Source organism: Scyliorhinus torazame, chromosome 29 (genome assembly GCF_047496885.1).
Source record: "Scyliorhinus torazame isolate Kashiwa2021f chromosome 29, sScyTor2.1, whole genome shotgun sequence".
NCBI lineage: Eukaryota > Metazoa > Chordata > Chondrichthyes > Carcharhiniformes > Scyliorhinidae > Scyliorhinus > Scyliorhinus torazame.
Window position 1 is genome coordinate 5,210,886 of NC_092735.1, and position 17,041 is coordinate 5,227,926.

The 17,041-nt window shown below is 47.8% G+C and overlaps 1 protein-coding gene across 1 annotated transcript in view; it reads left to right on the forward strand.

The window, feature by feature from the left end:
- Nucleotides 1–17,041, forward strand: part of LOC140403820 (myocardin-related transcription factor A-like) — a 271,655-nt gene that overhangs the window by 121,311 nt on the left and 133,303 nt on the right. The window contains 1 exon segment of the mRNA XM_072491982.1: nt 15,541–15,606. Coding sequence (XP_072348083.1) covers nt 15,541–15,606 — 66 coding nt within the window.

Consider the following 17,041-nt stretch of genomic DNA (forward strand, 5'->3'; position numbering starts at 1 on the left):
TTACACTTTTCAGGGTTAAACTCCAAATTCTTTCAAATTCCTGTTCCCAAGTTACCTTGCCTGGTTTTATATTTCACCAATTTCTAATCACCTTTGGCTACAATTGTGACTGAGAAATGGTGGTAGAAGCAGTTCCAATACACATTTATTTGGCACCTTGAATGTAATGGAACATCCCAAGGCACCTCACAGACAATGGACAGCAAGGCGTGTCACTGAGTGAGGGGGTGTGCCAGGAACACGAGAGGTGTGGGATTGGGGGGGTGGGGGGGGGGGGGGGCGGGGGTGCTTCAGAGCTGTGGGGGTTCAGGTCACAATGGTTAGGTCACAAATTTAAAATCTGGATGCTGGAGGTCAGAATTAGAGTTCAGGTATCTTTGGCACTTTTGGGATTGGCAGAGATGGGGAGGGGCAAGGCATTTGAATGCAACAGTGAGACTGGGAGTCAGTGTGGGTCAGTGAGCACGGGGGGCGGGTGACAGGGGGAATGGGACTCGGTGAGAGTTTAGACTCTGGCAGTGGTGTCTTGGATGACCTTTACTTGGCAGAGGGCAGACCAGTCAGAAGTGTGCTGGAATAATGGAGTCTGGAGGCGAGGATGAGGGCTTTAGTAGCCGATGAGCTGAGACATGGGCAAAGTTGGGTAATGTTATGGAGGTGGACATAGGCGGCCTCGGTGCAAATATAGGGTCAGAAGCTCAACTTGGGATCAAGCATGGCACCAAGATTGTGAGAAGAGAATGGGTTGATCTCGGAGAGAGTGGGATAGGGTGGGAAGCTTGGGAAAGGAGTTTGAAGTGGAGCTTTGGCCGTCGTAATATTTATTTATTTTTTGAAGTATTAAAAAAAACAATTCCAATTAAGGGGCAATTTAGCGCGGCCAATCCACCCACCCTGCACATTTTTTGGGATTGTGGGGGTGAGACCCACGCAGACACGGGGAGAATGTGCAAACTCCACACGGACAGTGACCCAGGGCCGGGATCGAACCCGGGTCCTCAGCGCCGTGAGGGAGCAGTGCTAACCACCGCGCCTCCCTGACATTCGCAATATTTAATTGTAAGAAATTTCTGCTCATTCAGTCTTGGCTATCGGATGTATAATCTGATAATAGGGGCTGTTTAGCACAGGGCTAAATCGCTGGCTTTGAAAGCAGACCAAGGCAGGCCAGCAGCACGGTTCAATTCCCGTAACAGCCTCCCCGAACAGGCACCGGAATGTGGCGACTAGGGGCTTTTCACAGGAACTTCATTTGAAGCCTACTTGTGACAATAAGCGATTTCCATTTTTCATTTCAATTTAACAACATTGGAGGAGGTGAGAGAGGTTGTGCCAGGATGGGACAGGCTGCCAGCTGTATGTATGAAAACTAAAGCTGTGCTAATGCAAGTGTAACCTTTAAAAGGGAATTAACTATACACTTGAAGGAAGAATATTCAGGGCTGCATTGTATAACTTGCCAAAACCCTCCGGTTCAGGAGGGGCCGAAAGGCCTTCTATACTGTAAGGTCCCATGAATTTATGTTGATGTTTACGTTATTCATATTTGCTGATGGCACAATAATAAAAATAATTCTGCCAATCTAATTCCAGCTGGGTGCCTGCGGAGGGTAAGTCTATATACTTGGAAGAGTTTTATAAATAGATTGTATTGATGAAGTCTTGGCCAGTGAGAAGCATAGATAACAGGCATCTATATTTGGGTTGAGCAGATGTTTTTCCTCAGTTTAACTAATTGCCTTTTTATCTGAGGGGTTAGGGGAAGGGGAAGTTTAATAGAGAAAGAACATGGAATTGTGCGTCAATACGTCAATGAAAACTTTCACTGGGTTGAATAAGCCATAACATAACATTGAAGTTTGTCTTTGAGCGTAGGGTTTTGACTGAGAGCTTTTAAAAAAGCATTTTCCAATTAAGGGGCAATTTAATATGGCCAATCCACCTACCCTGCACATCTTTGGGTTGTGGGGGTGAGACCCACGCAGACACTGGAAGAATGTGCAAACTCCACACGGGCAGTGACCCGTGGCCGGGATCGAACCCGGGTCCTCGGCGCCCTGAGGCAGCAGTGCTAATCACTGCGCCGCCAATGCCGCCCTACTCCGAGCTTTTGACCCCTTTTGCCTTGCTACCTGTCATCAAATGCAATTTAAAAGCTTCTTGATTAGATTTTCCTCTTTCTGCGCAGCCTTTCAAACCTCGCTAGTTCCTGCTCTGTGCTCACTTCAGCCCTTTGTAGAGATTTTCTCAATCTGATTAGTGTGTTTTTTATAAATTCGCAGCCTTCAACCTGTTATGTATTTGGTGCAATCCCGTTTTTAAAATGTCCTCCTACAGATTCTGATAGATTGAGGCGGACTCCTTGGTGCCCTCTTTCTGTGGGCATATGCAAATAAGACCATAAGACATAGGAGCAGAATTAGGCCATTCGGCCCGTCGAGTCTGCTCCGCCATTCAATCATGGCTGATATTTTCTCATCCCCATTCTCCTGCCTTCTCCCCATAACCCCTGATCCCCTTATTAATCAAGAACCGATCTATCTCTGTCTTAAAGACACTCCGTGATTTGTCCTCCACAGCCTTCTGCGGCAAAGAGTTCCACATATTCACCACCCTCCGGCTTCCAAGTACTTTTTCCCTTTTTTCTTCCATGGCTTCATTGCCCATCCTTAATTCCCTGTGAACTGAGCGGCTTGCTAGGCCTTTGCTGGGGGTCTGCACTCGCGTGTAGTCCAGACTGGGTATGGATGACAGATTTCATTCCCGAAAAGAACCGGACTCTTTTTTTACATCTTTCATGGCTGTTATTACTGAAGCTAACATTCACTTGCAGATATTTTTATTTATGAAATTTAAACTCCACCAGTTGCCAAGGTGGGATTGGAACCCCCATCCCCAGAGCGTCAGCCTGGGCCCTTGGATTACTAGCCCAGTGACATTACCACTACACCACTGCCTCTCCAGTTGCAGTTCCCTTAAAGTTGCCTGGAGTTGTCCTGCAAGCATTTCCAAATGACCTTGCCCTGCCGCATCATTGTACATTGGGGCTTGAGGAGTGCAGGAGTCCAGCAGCTCCGTGACTTCACATTGCTAAAGACTCCTTTATTCTTGGTGATGTGGATCTGGGATCCTGCTGGTCTAAGAGCTGATTATGTGCAGTCATCGACACTCCTGCTCCTCCATCTGAATTCCTCCCTGATATAAACGCACTTTGACTTGGCGACGAGAAGGAGACAAGTTGCTCTGCATCAATGGCCTAACTTTATTGAGCCCCCCCCCCCAAATTGGTATTGTTTCTCCACTTGTGATTTTGCCTGTTTGGAAAAAAAGAATGTACATCCGAGAACTTCACACCAAATAAATTAATTAAGGGCCACTTTTTTAATGTAGGCAACTGCAGCTGTAAACCTAGCCACCTTGATCAAAAGTGGTTGGTATGTGAAATGGAAATATCACACTGGAGATTTAGTCATTTTCGGAACTGGTGCCCATTTATTTAGTGTTGAGGCAGAGCAAAAGGGAACAGTTACCTCTTTAACTGTCCTCTACCCAATCTGGCAGCATAAAAGGCTGGCGATGGTCCCCCAGAGGCATTCTCTCTCTCTCTCGGGTTTTAAAAGGTGAAATCCTTTCTATTGATTTGTTTTGTTAGCGTCATTCGGGGATTCCTTTGTTTTCAGATTATTCATATGTCTTATCAATTACGGAGCGACACAGTGGCGTAGCGGTTAGCACTGCTGCCTTGTGGCACCGAGGACCAGGGTTCGATCCTGCCCCGGGTCACAGTCCATGTGGAGTTTGCACATTATCCCCCATGTCTGCGTGGGTCTCACCCCCACTACCCAAAGATGTGCAGGGTAGGTGGATTGGCCACGCTAAATTGCCCCTTACTTTAAAAAAAAAATCTCATCAATTACGCTGTTAAGATTTGTTAATGTAAATTACAGTAAGGCTAAGAGAGGCAGGTGATGGCGATTATTTGTCTTTGAGCACTGGTATGGGGACAGATGGGACACTGCGTTGTGTGGGAGGAGAGTTGCGAAACTCGACAAGTTAAGAAACTCTCTCGCTAAAGAAAAGCTCCTCATCTTGGTTTCGACTTTGACCCCCAGCTTGGATCCTGTCAATATACGGGACAGCAACGCCCATTGAATTAGAGCTTGTCTGTGGCTGTGCAAAAACACTTCTAAAGGGGTCGTAACTAAAACAAATCACCGGCGCACTTCAAAACTAAAAATTAGTGGGTTTGTTGGTTAGTAACGTATTGCCCTGGAAGGCATCATGCAAAGTCTGATTCAGTTATCTCTTGACTTCCACACCATGAGCAGGAGGGACTGTGTAGTACCCAGGACTAGGAATCCTGACACACTGTTGGTATTTTGTTAACGTTTGAACTTTAAAATGGTATTTTCTCTTCCAGCCGTTGCGCAGCATTTTCAGTGAGTGAACTGCCTCTCTTTCTCTCCGGTGAGATGTTAAACCGAGGCTCGTCAGCCTTCTAGGTTGAAGTGAAAGACCACAACGCCATATTCCAAAGAATAGCAGGAGATTCTCCCTGACATCATGTCCAATATTTGTTCTTCAGTCATCGTCACAAATATAGACAACCTCGTCATTATGGAGCTTGGGCAGTGCCAGAACACGTGCATGTTGTTTACCAGCCCCTTAGAGCAGCGTTTGCATCTGTCCTCCACCTCTGAGAATAACCCACTCATGTGCGCACTGGTCAGGTCCACCTTGGACTGTATCAGATTTAACCTTGCACACGAGCAGGTGAAGTTAACCCTATGAAGAGCCTCACCCCACCCACCCACCCACACCCCCGAAGACCAAACCCAGCTCATCTTCCCACTTCCTCCTTTTCTAGTGATGCCTGCTCCATTGCCAACAACTGATCATCTATGTCTGAGATACTTCCCTCCCCAGCTCGTCCAAGGACACAACCCTATCCATAAGCGAGGGCACCATTACCCGGGGAGATGAAGGAAGCTCCTTGCATACAAAATTGCGTACCTGAAAGTATTTAAATACATTTCTTCTCTGGAGTTGGAACCTCTCGACAATCTCGTCCAGGCCTGCAAACATACCCTCCAGAAACATATCCCTAAATCCCTCCAACCACTTCCTCTCCCATGCCCGAAACATTGAATCGAAAGCAAACAGCACAAACCTATGTTTAATACAAATTGGCAGCAACAGCGACATCAAGCTTAATTTAAATTGCTGCCTAAATTGATCCCAAATCCTCATAGAGGCAATTACCACCTGGCTTGAGGTAAATTTTACCGGAGAGAATGGGAGTGGAGCAGTACACGGGCCCTCACATGCGATCCTGTAAACAAAGCTTCCTCCATCCGCCCCCATATATAGAGCCCTGCACCGTATCAATGTTTGTCCCCAAGTAATAAAGCAGCTGATTAGGTCGTGCCGAACCCTCCCCCGGATTGTCTATGCCCTTGCAGAAATGTCCTGCGAACCCGAGGGGTTTTACCCACCCAAACAAAAGTAGATATTAACTTCTTGACCCTACCAAAGAAAGCCTTAGAAAGAAAGACTGGGAGACACTGAAACAGAAACCAAAACCTTAGAGTCGCACGGTGGCTAGCACTGCTGTCTCACGGCGCCAAGGACCCAGGTTCGATCCTGGCCCCGGATCACTGCCAGTGTGCAGTTTGCACATTCTCCCCATGCCTGCGTGGGTCTCACCCCCACAATCCAAAGATGTGCAGGTAGGTGGATTGGCCACGCTAAATTGCTCCTTAATTGGGGGGAAAAAAAACATTGAGAGAATATTCATCTTCACCGTCTGCACTCTTCCTACCAAAATCAGAGGGAGGGCATCCCATTCTCTTCAACATAGATTAACATAGAACATAGATTAACATAGAATTTACAGTGCAGAAGGAGGCCATTCGGCCCATCGAGACTGCACCGGCTCGTGGAAGGGGCACCCTACCCAAGGTCAACACCTCCACCCGATCCCCATAACCCAGTAACCCCACCCAACACTAAGGGCAATTTTGGACACTAAGGGCAATTTATCATGGCCAATCCATCTAACTTGCACATCTTAGGACATCAAATCAGGCTTCACCCCATCCACCAGACTGGCAAGTTACTAGGTGGGGTGACTGGCTTATGAGGATAGGGTGGAGGCGTGGACTTAAGCGGGATGCTCTTTCCAACGGCTGGCGCAGACTAGATGGGCCGAATGGACACCTGCACTGTAAATTGTATGTTCCTGAGTGGGAGCTTGCTGTGCGCAAATTGGCTGCCATGTTTCCTACACTACAGCAGAGACTGCACTTCAACAATAAAACAGTATTTAATTGGCTGTGAAGTGGGATGTGGTCATCTGCGACTGTGAAAGATGCTATATGAATGCAAGTCTTTCTTTGTGAACAGGAAGTGGACTTTTGGCAGGTCTGACTCCCTCATCAGTGGAGTTTGAGCAGTGTTCTCGTTATTTTGCCTTCAGTGCAGAACCGTCACAGCAAAAGCCGCAAGTTAAAGAATATGTAGGGCTGAACACGCTTAAACGTAGACAATCCATAAAAGCCTTTAAAATCCTTGGCAGATTCCCCTAAATCAGTAAACGGCTCTCAAACAAGTCTTTCTCCTGTCTCCTTGTGATCCGTGTCTCGCTTGTTTACAGCACGGAGTATTTCTGACACGCTCGGTTTGAGAAATTAGGCTGAGTTCAGCTTTAAATTTCATAGAATCCCGACAGTACAGAAGGAGGCCATTCGGCCCATTGAGTCTGCATTGACCCTTCGAACGAGCACTCCACCCATGTCCACTCACCCATCCACCCAGTCCTACCCCCCCATAACCTAAGCTGCACATTCCTGGGCACTAAGGCGCAATTTAGCATGGCTAATACACCTAACCCACGCATGTTTAAACTGGGAGGAAACCGGGGCACCCGGAGGAAACCCACACACACACTGGGAGAAGGTGCAGACTCCGCACAGACAGTGACCCAACGCTGGAATTGAACCTGGCTCCCTGCAGCTGAGGGGCAGCAGTGCTGACCACTGCGCCACCGTTCCTCCGTCTTTGTCCCCTTTTTAAAAAATTATATTTTATTCAACTTTTTTCTGGTCAAACAAAACAATACAACGGTTTACCTTTTTACAACAATAAAACAATATAAATAACAGTGACCGTTTTAACAAATAAATAATATATAAACTAAATGGCTAAATATATAAACTGCCATAACAAAAATAATAACTCTCCAGAGATAAAATCAAACAATCCAATATACATAACCAAGTACAAATATCTATACAAAAACACCCCTGAGGACCTGCCCGAGTCTCCCCCCCCCCCCCCCCGGGTTGCTGCTATTGCCTTCCCATTTCCTTTATCGTTCTGCGAGGTAGTCAATGAACGGTTGCCACCGCCTGGTAAACCCTTGAGCCGAACCCCTTAGTGCAAACTTTATCCGTTCCAGTTTTATAAACCCTGCCATGTCGTTTATCCAGGCCTCCACGCCCGGGGGTTTGGCTTCCTTCCACATAAGCAATATCCTTCGCTGGGCTACTAGGGACGCAAAGGCCAAGACATCAGCCTCTCTCGCCTCCTGCACTCCTGGCTCCTCTGCAACCCCAAATATAGCCAACCCCCAGCCTGGCTCGACCCGGACCCCCACCACCTTCGAAAGCACCTTTGCCACCCCCACCCAGATCCCCTGCAGTCCCGGACATGACCAAAACATGTGGGTGTGGTTTGCTGGGCTTCTCGAGCATCTCCCACACCTATCCTCTACCCCGAAAAATTTACTGAGCCTTGCTCCGGTCATATGCGCCCTGTGCAAAACCTTGAATTGTATCAGGCTAAGCCTGGCGCACGAGCACGACGAGTTTACCCTACGTAGGGCATCAGCCCACCGCCCCTCCTCAATCTCTTCCCCCAGCTCTTCTTCCCATTTCCCCTTCAGCTCATCCACCATGATCTCCCCCTCGTCCCTCATTTCCCTGTATATATCCGACACCCTACCATCCCCCACCCATGTCCCTGAGATCACTGTCTTGAATCTCCTGCGTCGGGAGCTGCGGGAATTCCCTCACCTGTTGCCTCACAAATGCCCTCAGTTGCATGTACCGAAATGCATTCCCTTGGGGCAACCCATATTTTTCCGTCAGCGCTCCCAGACTCGCAAACGTCCCATCTACGAACAGATCTCTCAGTTGCACAACCCCAGCTCTCTGCCATGCTCCAAATCCCCCATCTATTCTCCCCGGGACAAACCTATGATTATTTCTTATCGGGGACCGCACCGAGGCTCCCGTCCTTCCCCTATGTCGTCTCCACTGCCCCCAAATTTTTAGCGTTGCCACCACCACTGGACTTGTGGTGTATTTCTTCGGGGAGAACGGCAACGGCGCCGTCACCAGTGCTTGTAAGCTGGTTCCTTTGCAGGACGCCATCTCCAATCTCTTCCGCGCCGCTCCCTCCCCTTCTCCCACCCACTTACAAACTATTGAGATATTGGCGGCCCAGTAGTATTCACTTAGGCTCGGTAGTGCCAGCCCCCCCCTATCCCTGCTACGCTGCAAGAACCCCCTCCTTAATCTCGGGGTCGTCCCGGCCCACACAAAACTCATGACACTTTTCTCAATTTTCTTGAAAAATGCCTACGTGACCATCACCGGAAGGCACTGAAACACAAAAAGGAATCTCGGGAGGACTACCATTTTGACCGCCTGCACCCTACCCACCAGTGACAGTGGCACCATGTCCCATCTCTTGAAATCCTCCTCCATCTGTTCCACCAATCTTGTTAAATTAAGCCTATGTAAGGTTCCCCAACTCCTGGCTATCTGAATCCCTAAGTCTATTTGAATCCCTAAGTGTCTTTGTCCCCTTTTTAATTTACAATATCCTAAGCAATGTTTTGTTACACGGCAGCAAGGCAATTTTGAAATAATTTCTTGCTGAGGAACCTTTGAAGAATAATGTTAGCTTGTTGCTGGTGGCCCGTCTCTGAATGCTTTTAGGTTCATGAATCCACAATATGAGCGCGCCATCTGGACTGACACGCCAGCCCTTGAGGCACGTCATGTTATCGGAGGTCTCCTATTTCAAATCAGACGTTTGAACCAAACTGCACTTTGCTTGTTCGGCTGGATGTGAGAGATGCTGCAGGCATCTTTGAAGAAGAGGGGTGGAGGTTTTCTGGCCAATGTTCATCTTCAATCAGCAACACGACAATAGACAAACTCATTCACAGCGGGCAGGACTGTGTGATATGCAAATTTCTATTTGCATCAGTGACCCGTCAAAAGTATTTAATTGGCTCCGAAGCTTTGGGGTGGGGAGGTTTCTCTTGAGACTTAGCGGGTGTGATATAATTCCAGCAAGCCATTCTTTTTGAAGTGAGCGTCGATGTGAAAACTGTGTGGCTAGTGTTGAAATAAAGATTCCACCAAACACCCTTTTTCAGGACTCAATGATATAGAACATAGAACATAGAACGATACAGCGCAGTACAGGCCCTTCGGCCCACGATGTTGCACCGACATGGGAAGTCAAAAAACAAAAGCCATCTAACCTACACTATGCCATTATCATCCATATGCTTATCCAATAAACTTTTAGATGCCCTCAATGTTGGCGAGTTCACTACTGTTGCAGGTAGGGCATTCCATGGCCTCACCACTCTTTGCGTAAAGAACCTACCTCTGACCTCTGTCCTATATCTATTACCCCTCAGTTTAAGGCTATGTCCCCTCCTGCTAGCCATTTCCATCCGCGGGAGAAGGCTCTCACTGTCCACCCTATCTAACCCCCTGATCATTTTGTATGCCTCTATTAAGTCTCCTCGTAACCTTCTTCTCTCTAATGAAAACAACCTCAAGTCCATCAGCCTTTCCTCATAAGATTTTCCCTCCATACCAGGCAACATCCTGGTAAATCTCCTCTGCACCCGCTCTAAAGCTTCCACGTCCTTCCTATAATGCGGTGACCAGAACTGTACGCAATACTCCAAATGCGGCCGTACCAGAGTTTTGTACAGCTGCAACATGACCTCATGACTCCGGAACTCAATCCCTCTACCAATAAAGGCCTTCTTCACAACCCTATCAACCTGGGTGGCAACTTTCAGGGATCTATGTACGTGGACACCTAGATCCCTCTGCTCATCCACACTTCCAAGAACTTTACCATTAGCCAAATATTCCGCATTCCTGTTATTCCTTCCAAAGTGAATCACCTCACACTTCTCTACATTAAACTCCATTTGCCACCTCTCAGCCCAGCTCTGCAGCTTATCTATGTCCCTCTGTAACCTGCTACATCCTTCCGCACTGTCGACAACACCACCGACTTTAGTGTTGTCTGCAAATTTACTCACCCACCCTTCTGCGCCCTCCTCCAGGTCATTGATAAAAATGACAAACAGCAATGGCCCCAGAACAGATCCTTGTGGTACGCTACTTGTAACTGAACTCCATTCTGAACATTTCCCATCAACCACCACCCTCTGTCTTCTTTCAGCTAGCCAATTTCTGATCCACATCTCTAAATCACCCTCAATCCCCAGCCTCCGTATTTTCTGCAATAACCTATCGTGGGGAACCTTATCAAACGCTTTACTGAAATCCATATACACCACATCAACTGCTCTACCCTCGTCTACCTGTTCAGTCACCTTCTCAAAGAACTCGATAAGGTTTGTGAGGCATGACCTACCCTTCACAAAGCCATGCTGACTATCTCTGATCATATTATTCCCATCTAGATGATTATAAATCTTGTCTCTTATAATCCCCTCCCCACTTTACCCACAACAAACGTGAGGCTCACCGGATATGAAGTGGACTCGTTGTTGATCTTCGTCAATTAATTTTACGTTGAATGACGTGGAATTCACAATTTGGAAACAGACTTTTCAGTCTTGCTGGTCCATTCCCGTAGCCCTATCAGCATATCCTTCTGCTTTCTTCCATATCCAAACTGATATGTTCCCAGTGGCACATCAAATTGAACCACCAATATGTCTAACTCTACACCACAAAGATCAGCATGCCTGGATGGGCCGAATGGATCTATTTCTGTGTGGTATAATCTGACAAGGATCAATCGACGGGGATCCACCAATGTGTCTAGCAGCCAGCTCCTCTCTCAGAATTGCACTGCAGTACAAGATATCCACTTTTGCAAGACACGCAACCACAGAACACTTTATTTTCTGTATCTCAGTATTTTCAGCTGTCCTGTGTATATCCTTGGAATTGAAACTTCCTGATGATCATTCAGCTTACTGCTCTGTGTTTGTTGCCATACATTCAATCTAGGCGTCCTGCTGGCTGTCAGCATTACCATGGCATCACCTTGCAATGTAGTAAGACTCCTGATGTTATTTGAAAATAAATTATTGGTACTCTGCCGTGCTTTCAAAATTGCAATATCATTGGGAGTCTGGAAGAAACTTGAGTTTTGTGTGCGCTTTGAGCCCAATGCCCTTGTAATAATTTGATCATTGTCCACCACCTGAATGCCACCGGTGTCTCTGCAGAGGCTGTTTAGTCTTGCGCATTTTGGGAGGTCTAATGAGGTGAGAAATATGCAGTCAATGGCAGAACCCTTCAGAGTATTGACAGGCAGAGGGATCTGGTTGTTCAGGTATACAAGTCACTGAAACACAGGTGGAGAAGGTAGTCAAGAAGACTACCTTTGCCCCTCGCACTATGTCCCCTAGTAATTGACTCTTCCACCCTGGGAAAAAGCTTCTGACTATCCACTCTGTCCATGCCCCTCATAATCTTGTAGACTCTATCAGGTCGCCCCTCAACCCCAGTGAGAACAAACCAAGTTTATCCAACCTCTCCTCATAGCCAATGCCCTCCAGATCAGGCAACATCCTGGTAAACCTCTTTTGTACCCTCTCCAAAGCCTCCAAGAAGCTCTCATCCTAGGTCAGGTGCACCACCTTAAGCTGGATCAGACCAAGCCCCGCTCACCCTGCAAAGGGTCTCACTCCACACCTTACCATCTACTAATCTTTATTGTCACATGTAGGCTTGTATTAACACTGCAATGAAGTTACTGTGAAAAGCCCCTAGTCGCCACACTCCGGCGCCTGTTCGTGTACACCGAGGGAGAATTCAGAATGTCCAATTCACCTAACAAACGCGACTTTCGGGACTTGTGGGAGGAAACCGGAGCACCCGGAGTTCACTAATGACGCTCCAAAATTCTTGCTTTCCCTCTCTTCTCGATATGGGACTGGTTATGCACAGTGGGCTAAATAGCTGGTTTATAATCCAGAACAATGCCAGCAGTGGGGGTTCAATCCCCGTACCGACCTCCCCGAATAGGTGCCGGAATGTGGCGACTATGGGCTTTTCACAGTAACTTCATTGAAGCCTACTTGTGACAATAAGCAATTATTATTATTATTATAATGATTATTATTATTATGATGAAGGCTCGGCAGCTCATTTTGTTAATGTAAAGGTTTTGAATAATGTCAATGGGGCTAGTCCGCAGTCAATTCTAGCCCCATTGACCCGGGAGTCGCAACACAGGTTAAATTAAAGTTACTCAAATATCCCATGTCTTTGGTTTGATCCTGATTAAGTAGTAGAGCCACCAGATTTGTAAATTTTAACACGCGCACCCCCCCCCCCCCCCCCCCCCCCCCCTCAGTTCCTTTCGCCAGTTTAGGTCTTCAGTGGGATGTTATCTTTCCCTTCAGCTTTTGCTGGTCTTCACTGTAGGTGCACAGAGACAGGCAGCAAGCAGCCGAGAGAGGGAGGAAACGCAGTTTCTTACTGCGGGGGTCTTGTATCTTCTGCTGGGTTCACGCTGAAAAAACCCACCTGGCAGGAACTAATCGCAGTGTTGCCAGGCAGAACACTGCCCCTGGCCAACTCATTTGCCGCCAGCCAACCAATTGAACCAAATCCCTCCAATCTGCTGCTTGGCGGAAAGTCTGGGATTCCCTTTCCCAAATACAAAACTCAGGGACTGTGTGTCCCATTTGAATTCTGTACTTCCTCTGCTCGACTTAAAGGTACATCTCAATTTGCGACCACTGGACCAAAAAAAGCAATAAAAATAAAATGAAAGAAATGGGAACAAAATGAAGGACTCTTACCAATAGAAGGAAGAGGCAAGTTGGGACCAGTTTTTACCCTGGTTTACCTCCCAAATGGCACATCTGAAATCCGGGATGGATGCCATTTGGGGGTGGGGGGAGGCGAGGGGAAGGAGTCACAAAGTTGACCATGTGCTCTCCAGATTTACATTGGCCTCCAACCTTGAGGGAAGTCAACATATTTTTGGCGTTTCCATTTTGTTTTGCTCTTAAAAATCTCCCTGTTGTCTGACATTTTGAACCAAAATTTTGAATAAAAGTATTTGGTCTGCAAACTGCAATTCATTTGGTGTGCAAATGGGAAAATGTTTTACTCAAGTTTAAAATTTTGATAAACTGAGGCCAGCATGTTGTGGTTTTGAATTATTTTGGTCTTGTATTTATCTCACATTGCAGCTAATTTTATTTGTGTCCAGTTTGCGGATCCAGTGTTGAGCATTTTGTTGATTAAGGGCGAGAGATTTATGTTGGTCCTGCTCTCTCATTGTCTCTCTCTCTCATTGTCTCGCTCTCTCGTGCTCCCTCTTATGCTCTCTCTTTCTCTCTCTCTCTCACTCTCACGTTCTCTCTCTCGCTCGCTCTCGCGTTCTCTCTTGCGCTCTTTCTCGCGCTCTCTCTAGCCCTCACTTGTGCTCTCTCGTGCTGTCTCTCGTGCTGTCTCTCGTGCTGTCTCTCGTGCTGTCTCTCGTGCTGTCTCTCGTGCTGTCTCTCGTGCTGTCTCTCGTGCTGTCTCTCGTGCTGTCTCTCGTGCTGTCTCTCGTGCTCTCTCTCGTGCTCTCTCTCGTGCTCTCTCTCGTGCTCTCTCTCGTGCTCTCTCTCGTGCTCTCTCTCGTGCTCTCTCTCGTGCTCTCTCTCGTGCGCTCTCTCGTGCGCTCTCTCGTGCGCTCTCTCGTGCGCTCTCTCTCGCGCTCCCTCTCGCGCTCTCTCTCTCTCTCGCGCTCTCTCTCTCGCGCTCTCTCTCGCGCTCTCTCTCGCGCTCTCTCTCGCGCTCTCTCTCGCGCTCTCTCTCGCGCGCTCTCTCTCTCGTGCGCTCTCTCTCGCGCGCTCTCTCTCTCGCGCGCTCTCTCTCTCGCGCTCTCTCTCTCGCGCTCTCTCTCTCGCGCTCTCTCTCTCGCGCTCTCTCTCTCGCGCTCTCTCTCTCGCGCTCTCTCGCGCTCTCTCGCGCTCTCTCTCTCGCGCTCTCTCGCGCTCTCTCTCTCGCGCTCTCTCGCTCGCTCGCTCTCTCTCGCTCGCTCTCGCTCGCTCGCTCTCTCGCTCGCTCTCTCTCGCGCTCTCTCTCGCGCTCTCTCTCGTGCTCTCCCTCTTGTGTTCTCTCTCGCGCACTCGTGCTCGCCTTCTCTCTCGCGCGCGTGCGCGCGCGCTCTGCTCTCTTTCTCTCCCACACACGCACAATGTCCAATTTGCTTTTAAATTGAATAAAAGATGATGTTGAAATAGCTCATGATAAGGTTGAATGATTTTGGTGTTTTTGGTTGTCAAGTGCTGAATGTTATCGTCAAGACTGCAAGTCTGAGGTAACTATGCTCAAATTATCCAGTTCTCTAGTCAAACTTCCTCTTGAATGCGATGTCTAGTTTGGGTCAGCGATGTCTAGTTCCGTTCAGTTGAGATGTAAATGCTAGAAGCGGTCACAGAAAAGAGGCATTAAGTTGGCATGATTGAATTATGGGTAAAGGGGAGGGGGGTACATTGGACTCGAAAGTAATTAACCAAGAGGGCAATATAACAACATGCAAGGTAATGCCAACATTCTAGACTGAATGAATATGGATTGCCGTAGCAGACTGAAGCGTAATTGTTAACACAGTTCACCCAACGGGCAAACTCTTATGGGGTAAATGGAGGGTTAAAATCGGGAAGTTCTTTGCAAGCTGACCGCCACGTGGGGAGGGCTCTCTGGGTAAACTCACTGGAGTCAATAAAGCTATGAGTATTGAAGAAATAGATGCAGCATTGAAGGACTGGTTAGCCTTTGAGTAGAGAGACGTTGTGGGTTCTCTGTCCCATCCACTCACCATCTTGTGGATTGTGTAGAAGGTCAGTCGAAATCTGTGACCCTCCCAAGTTACTGATTCACATCTCTCACGACTGCAGGGTGACAGGAATAGCGCTGTCTCTCGGACCTGCCTTGCGGTTTACACACCAGCTTAAACGCTTTCTACTTCAAAGGGGGCGGGGAGAATTTCAAACCTTGGTTTAAAAACAAAATTGAGTTGTTAAAACATTGTCGCACTTGTGAGCTGCCTTTGCCGTTTCCGACTTGACAGCGGGTTGGGGGGGGGGGGCGGGGGGGAGTGTCGGATCTGTGACCACTTCTGCAAAAAGTGAAGGTTAAAATGGAGAACTTTCTCAAAGCAGCGGGGGATTACTATACTCGCTCGCAGTCCTAGCCGCCAGCACTAACCATGTCTGTCCTTTTCCTCCGGCAGTGCTGCAGCTAAAGCTCCAGCAGCGACGGACCCGGGAGGAGCTGGCAAGCCAGGGAATCATGCCACGTAAGTAACAGTCCTAACTGGAGGTTGCTTGGTGCCTTCTGTTTAAATGAAGCTGGCGATACCATTTTGAAAGTAGTTTGTGTGCTGTGCATGTTTTTAAAAATGATCGCATCTGACCCCACCCCCCAAACTCTTGTCCTTTTCTTGATTTTGAGCATTTACTAGCACACCACCAGTGAACTATTCTGAATTAAACCGTTTTACTCCTTTTTTTTTGCCACAAAGTCGCGCTTTGACTTCCTGAGATTATATCAAAGGTGGTAGGGAGGCACCGCTGTTGCCAGGTTAGATACCGCCGAGAACTGGCGAGAATCTGCATACAAAAAGGCCCTTGTGGCATTTTACACCCCAATGTTGAAACCGCCTCCCCTCTGCAAGGGAGGAAGAAACTCTCGGGGTGCACGATGATTGCCTGTTTGACTCAGATGGTTCTTCCTCCTTTGGTTTACCTGGTTAGAGAGGAGGTTTCCTGAGTTGGACAAACACGAACTGGCTTAATGGAGCTGGTTTAGCACACTGGGCTAAATCGCTGGCTTTGAAAGCAGACCAAGGCAGGCCAGCAGCACGGTTCAATTCCTGTACCAGCCTCCCCGAACAGGCGCCGGAATGTGGCGACTAGGGGCTTTTCACAGTAACTTCATTGAAGCCTAGTTGTGATAATAAGCGATTATCATTTCATTTCATTTCCTCGTCCTGTGTAAGTAAAACAGCAACAAACAAGAGAAGGGGAAATGATGTCTCTGGCAGTTGCTGGAGGTGTGGTGTTAATGCACTTGCTTCCCAAGCACTTCAAGATGGGGTACGACTGCCTGGTGGAGTCTTTCTCGTTGGACTTGCAGCAGAGAATCTACCACTGCTCGGTACAAGTAAGCTGCACAGATTTAACCAGTTCCTAAAACTCTGGGAATTGTGTCCCTATTTGCACCACGTTGACAGCTTTAGCTGTACCTCGAATTGGAAATTCTCATCCTTGTTTAGAAACGCCTCCCATGCCCCCCCCCCCCCCCTCGTGTGTCCCCCCGAGCCCAGGTCCTGCCCTGTTGCGTGTCCCTGATTTTAATCCCTCCATAAACTGGTGGCCGTGCCTTCAACTGCCGAGGCGTCATGAGGGCTTTCACCCTAAACTTCTGTCTTCTCTTTACGATGCATGTTTAAAACCCACCTGTTTGTCCAGGCTTTTGGTCTTCTGCCCTCGTATCTCTACGTGGCTCAGTTCTTTATGATGTTCCTGTCAAGAGCCTTGAGCCACTTCTATTACATTTCAGATTCTCTATAATTACACATTGCTGTTAGACACCAGCAGTGCCTCTGTGCACACGAGACACGCCTCTAAGTGTCTTTTGCAACACTAATATGTCCTAAAATTATTTGCAGCCAATTAAGTGCTTTTGAACTCTTAATTACTGCTATGAATCATAGAGTCCCTACAGTGCAG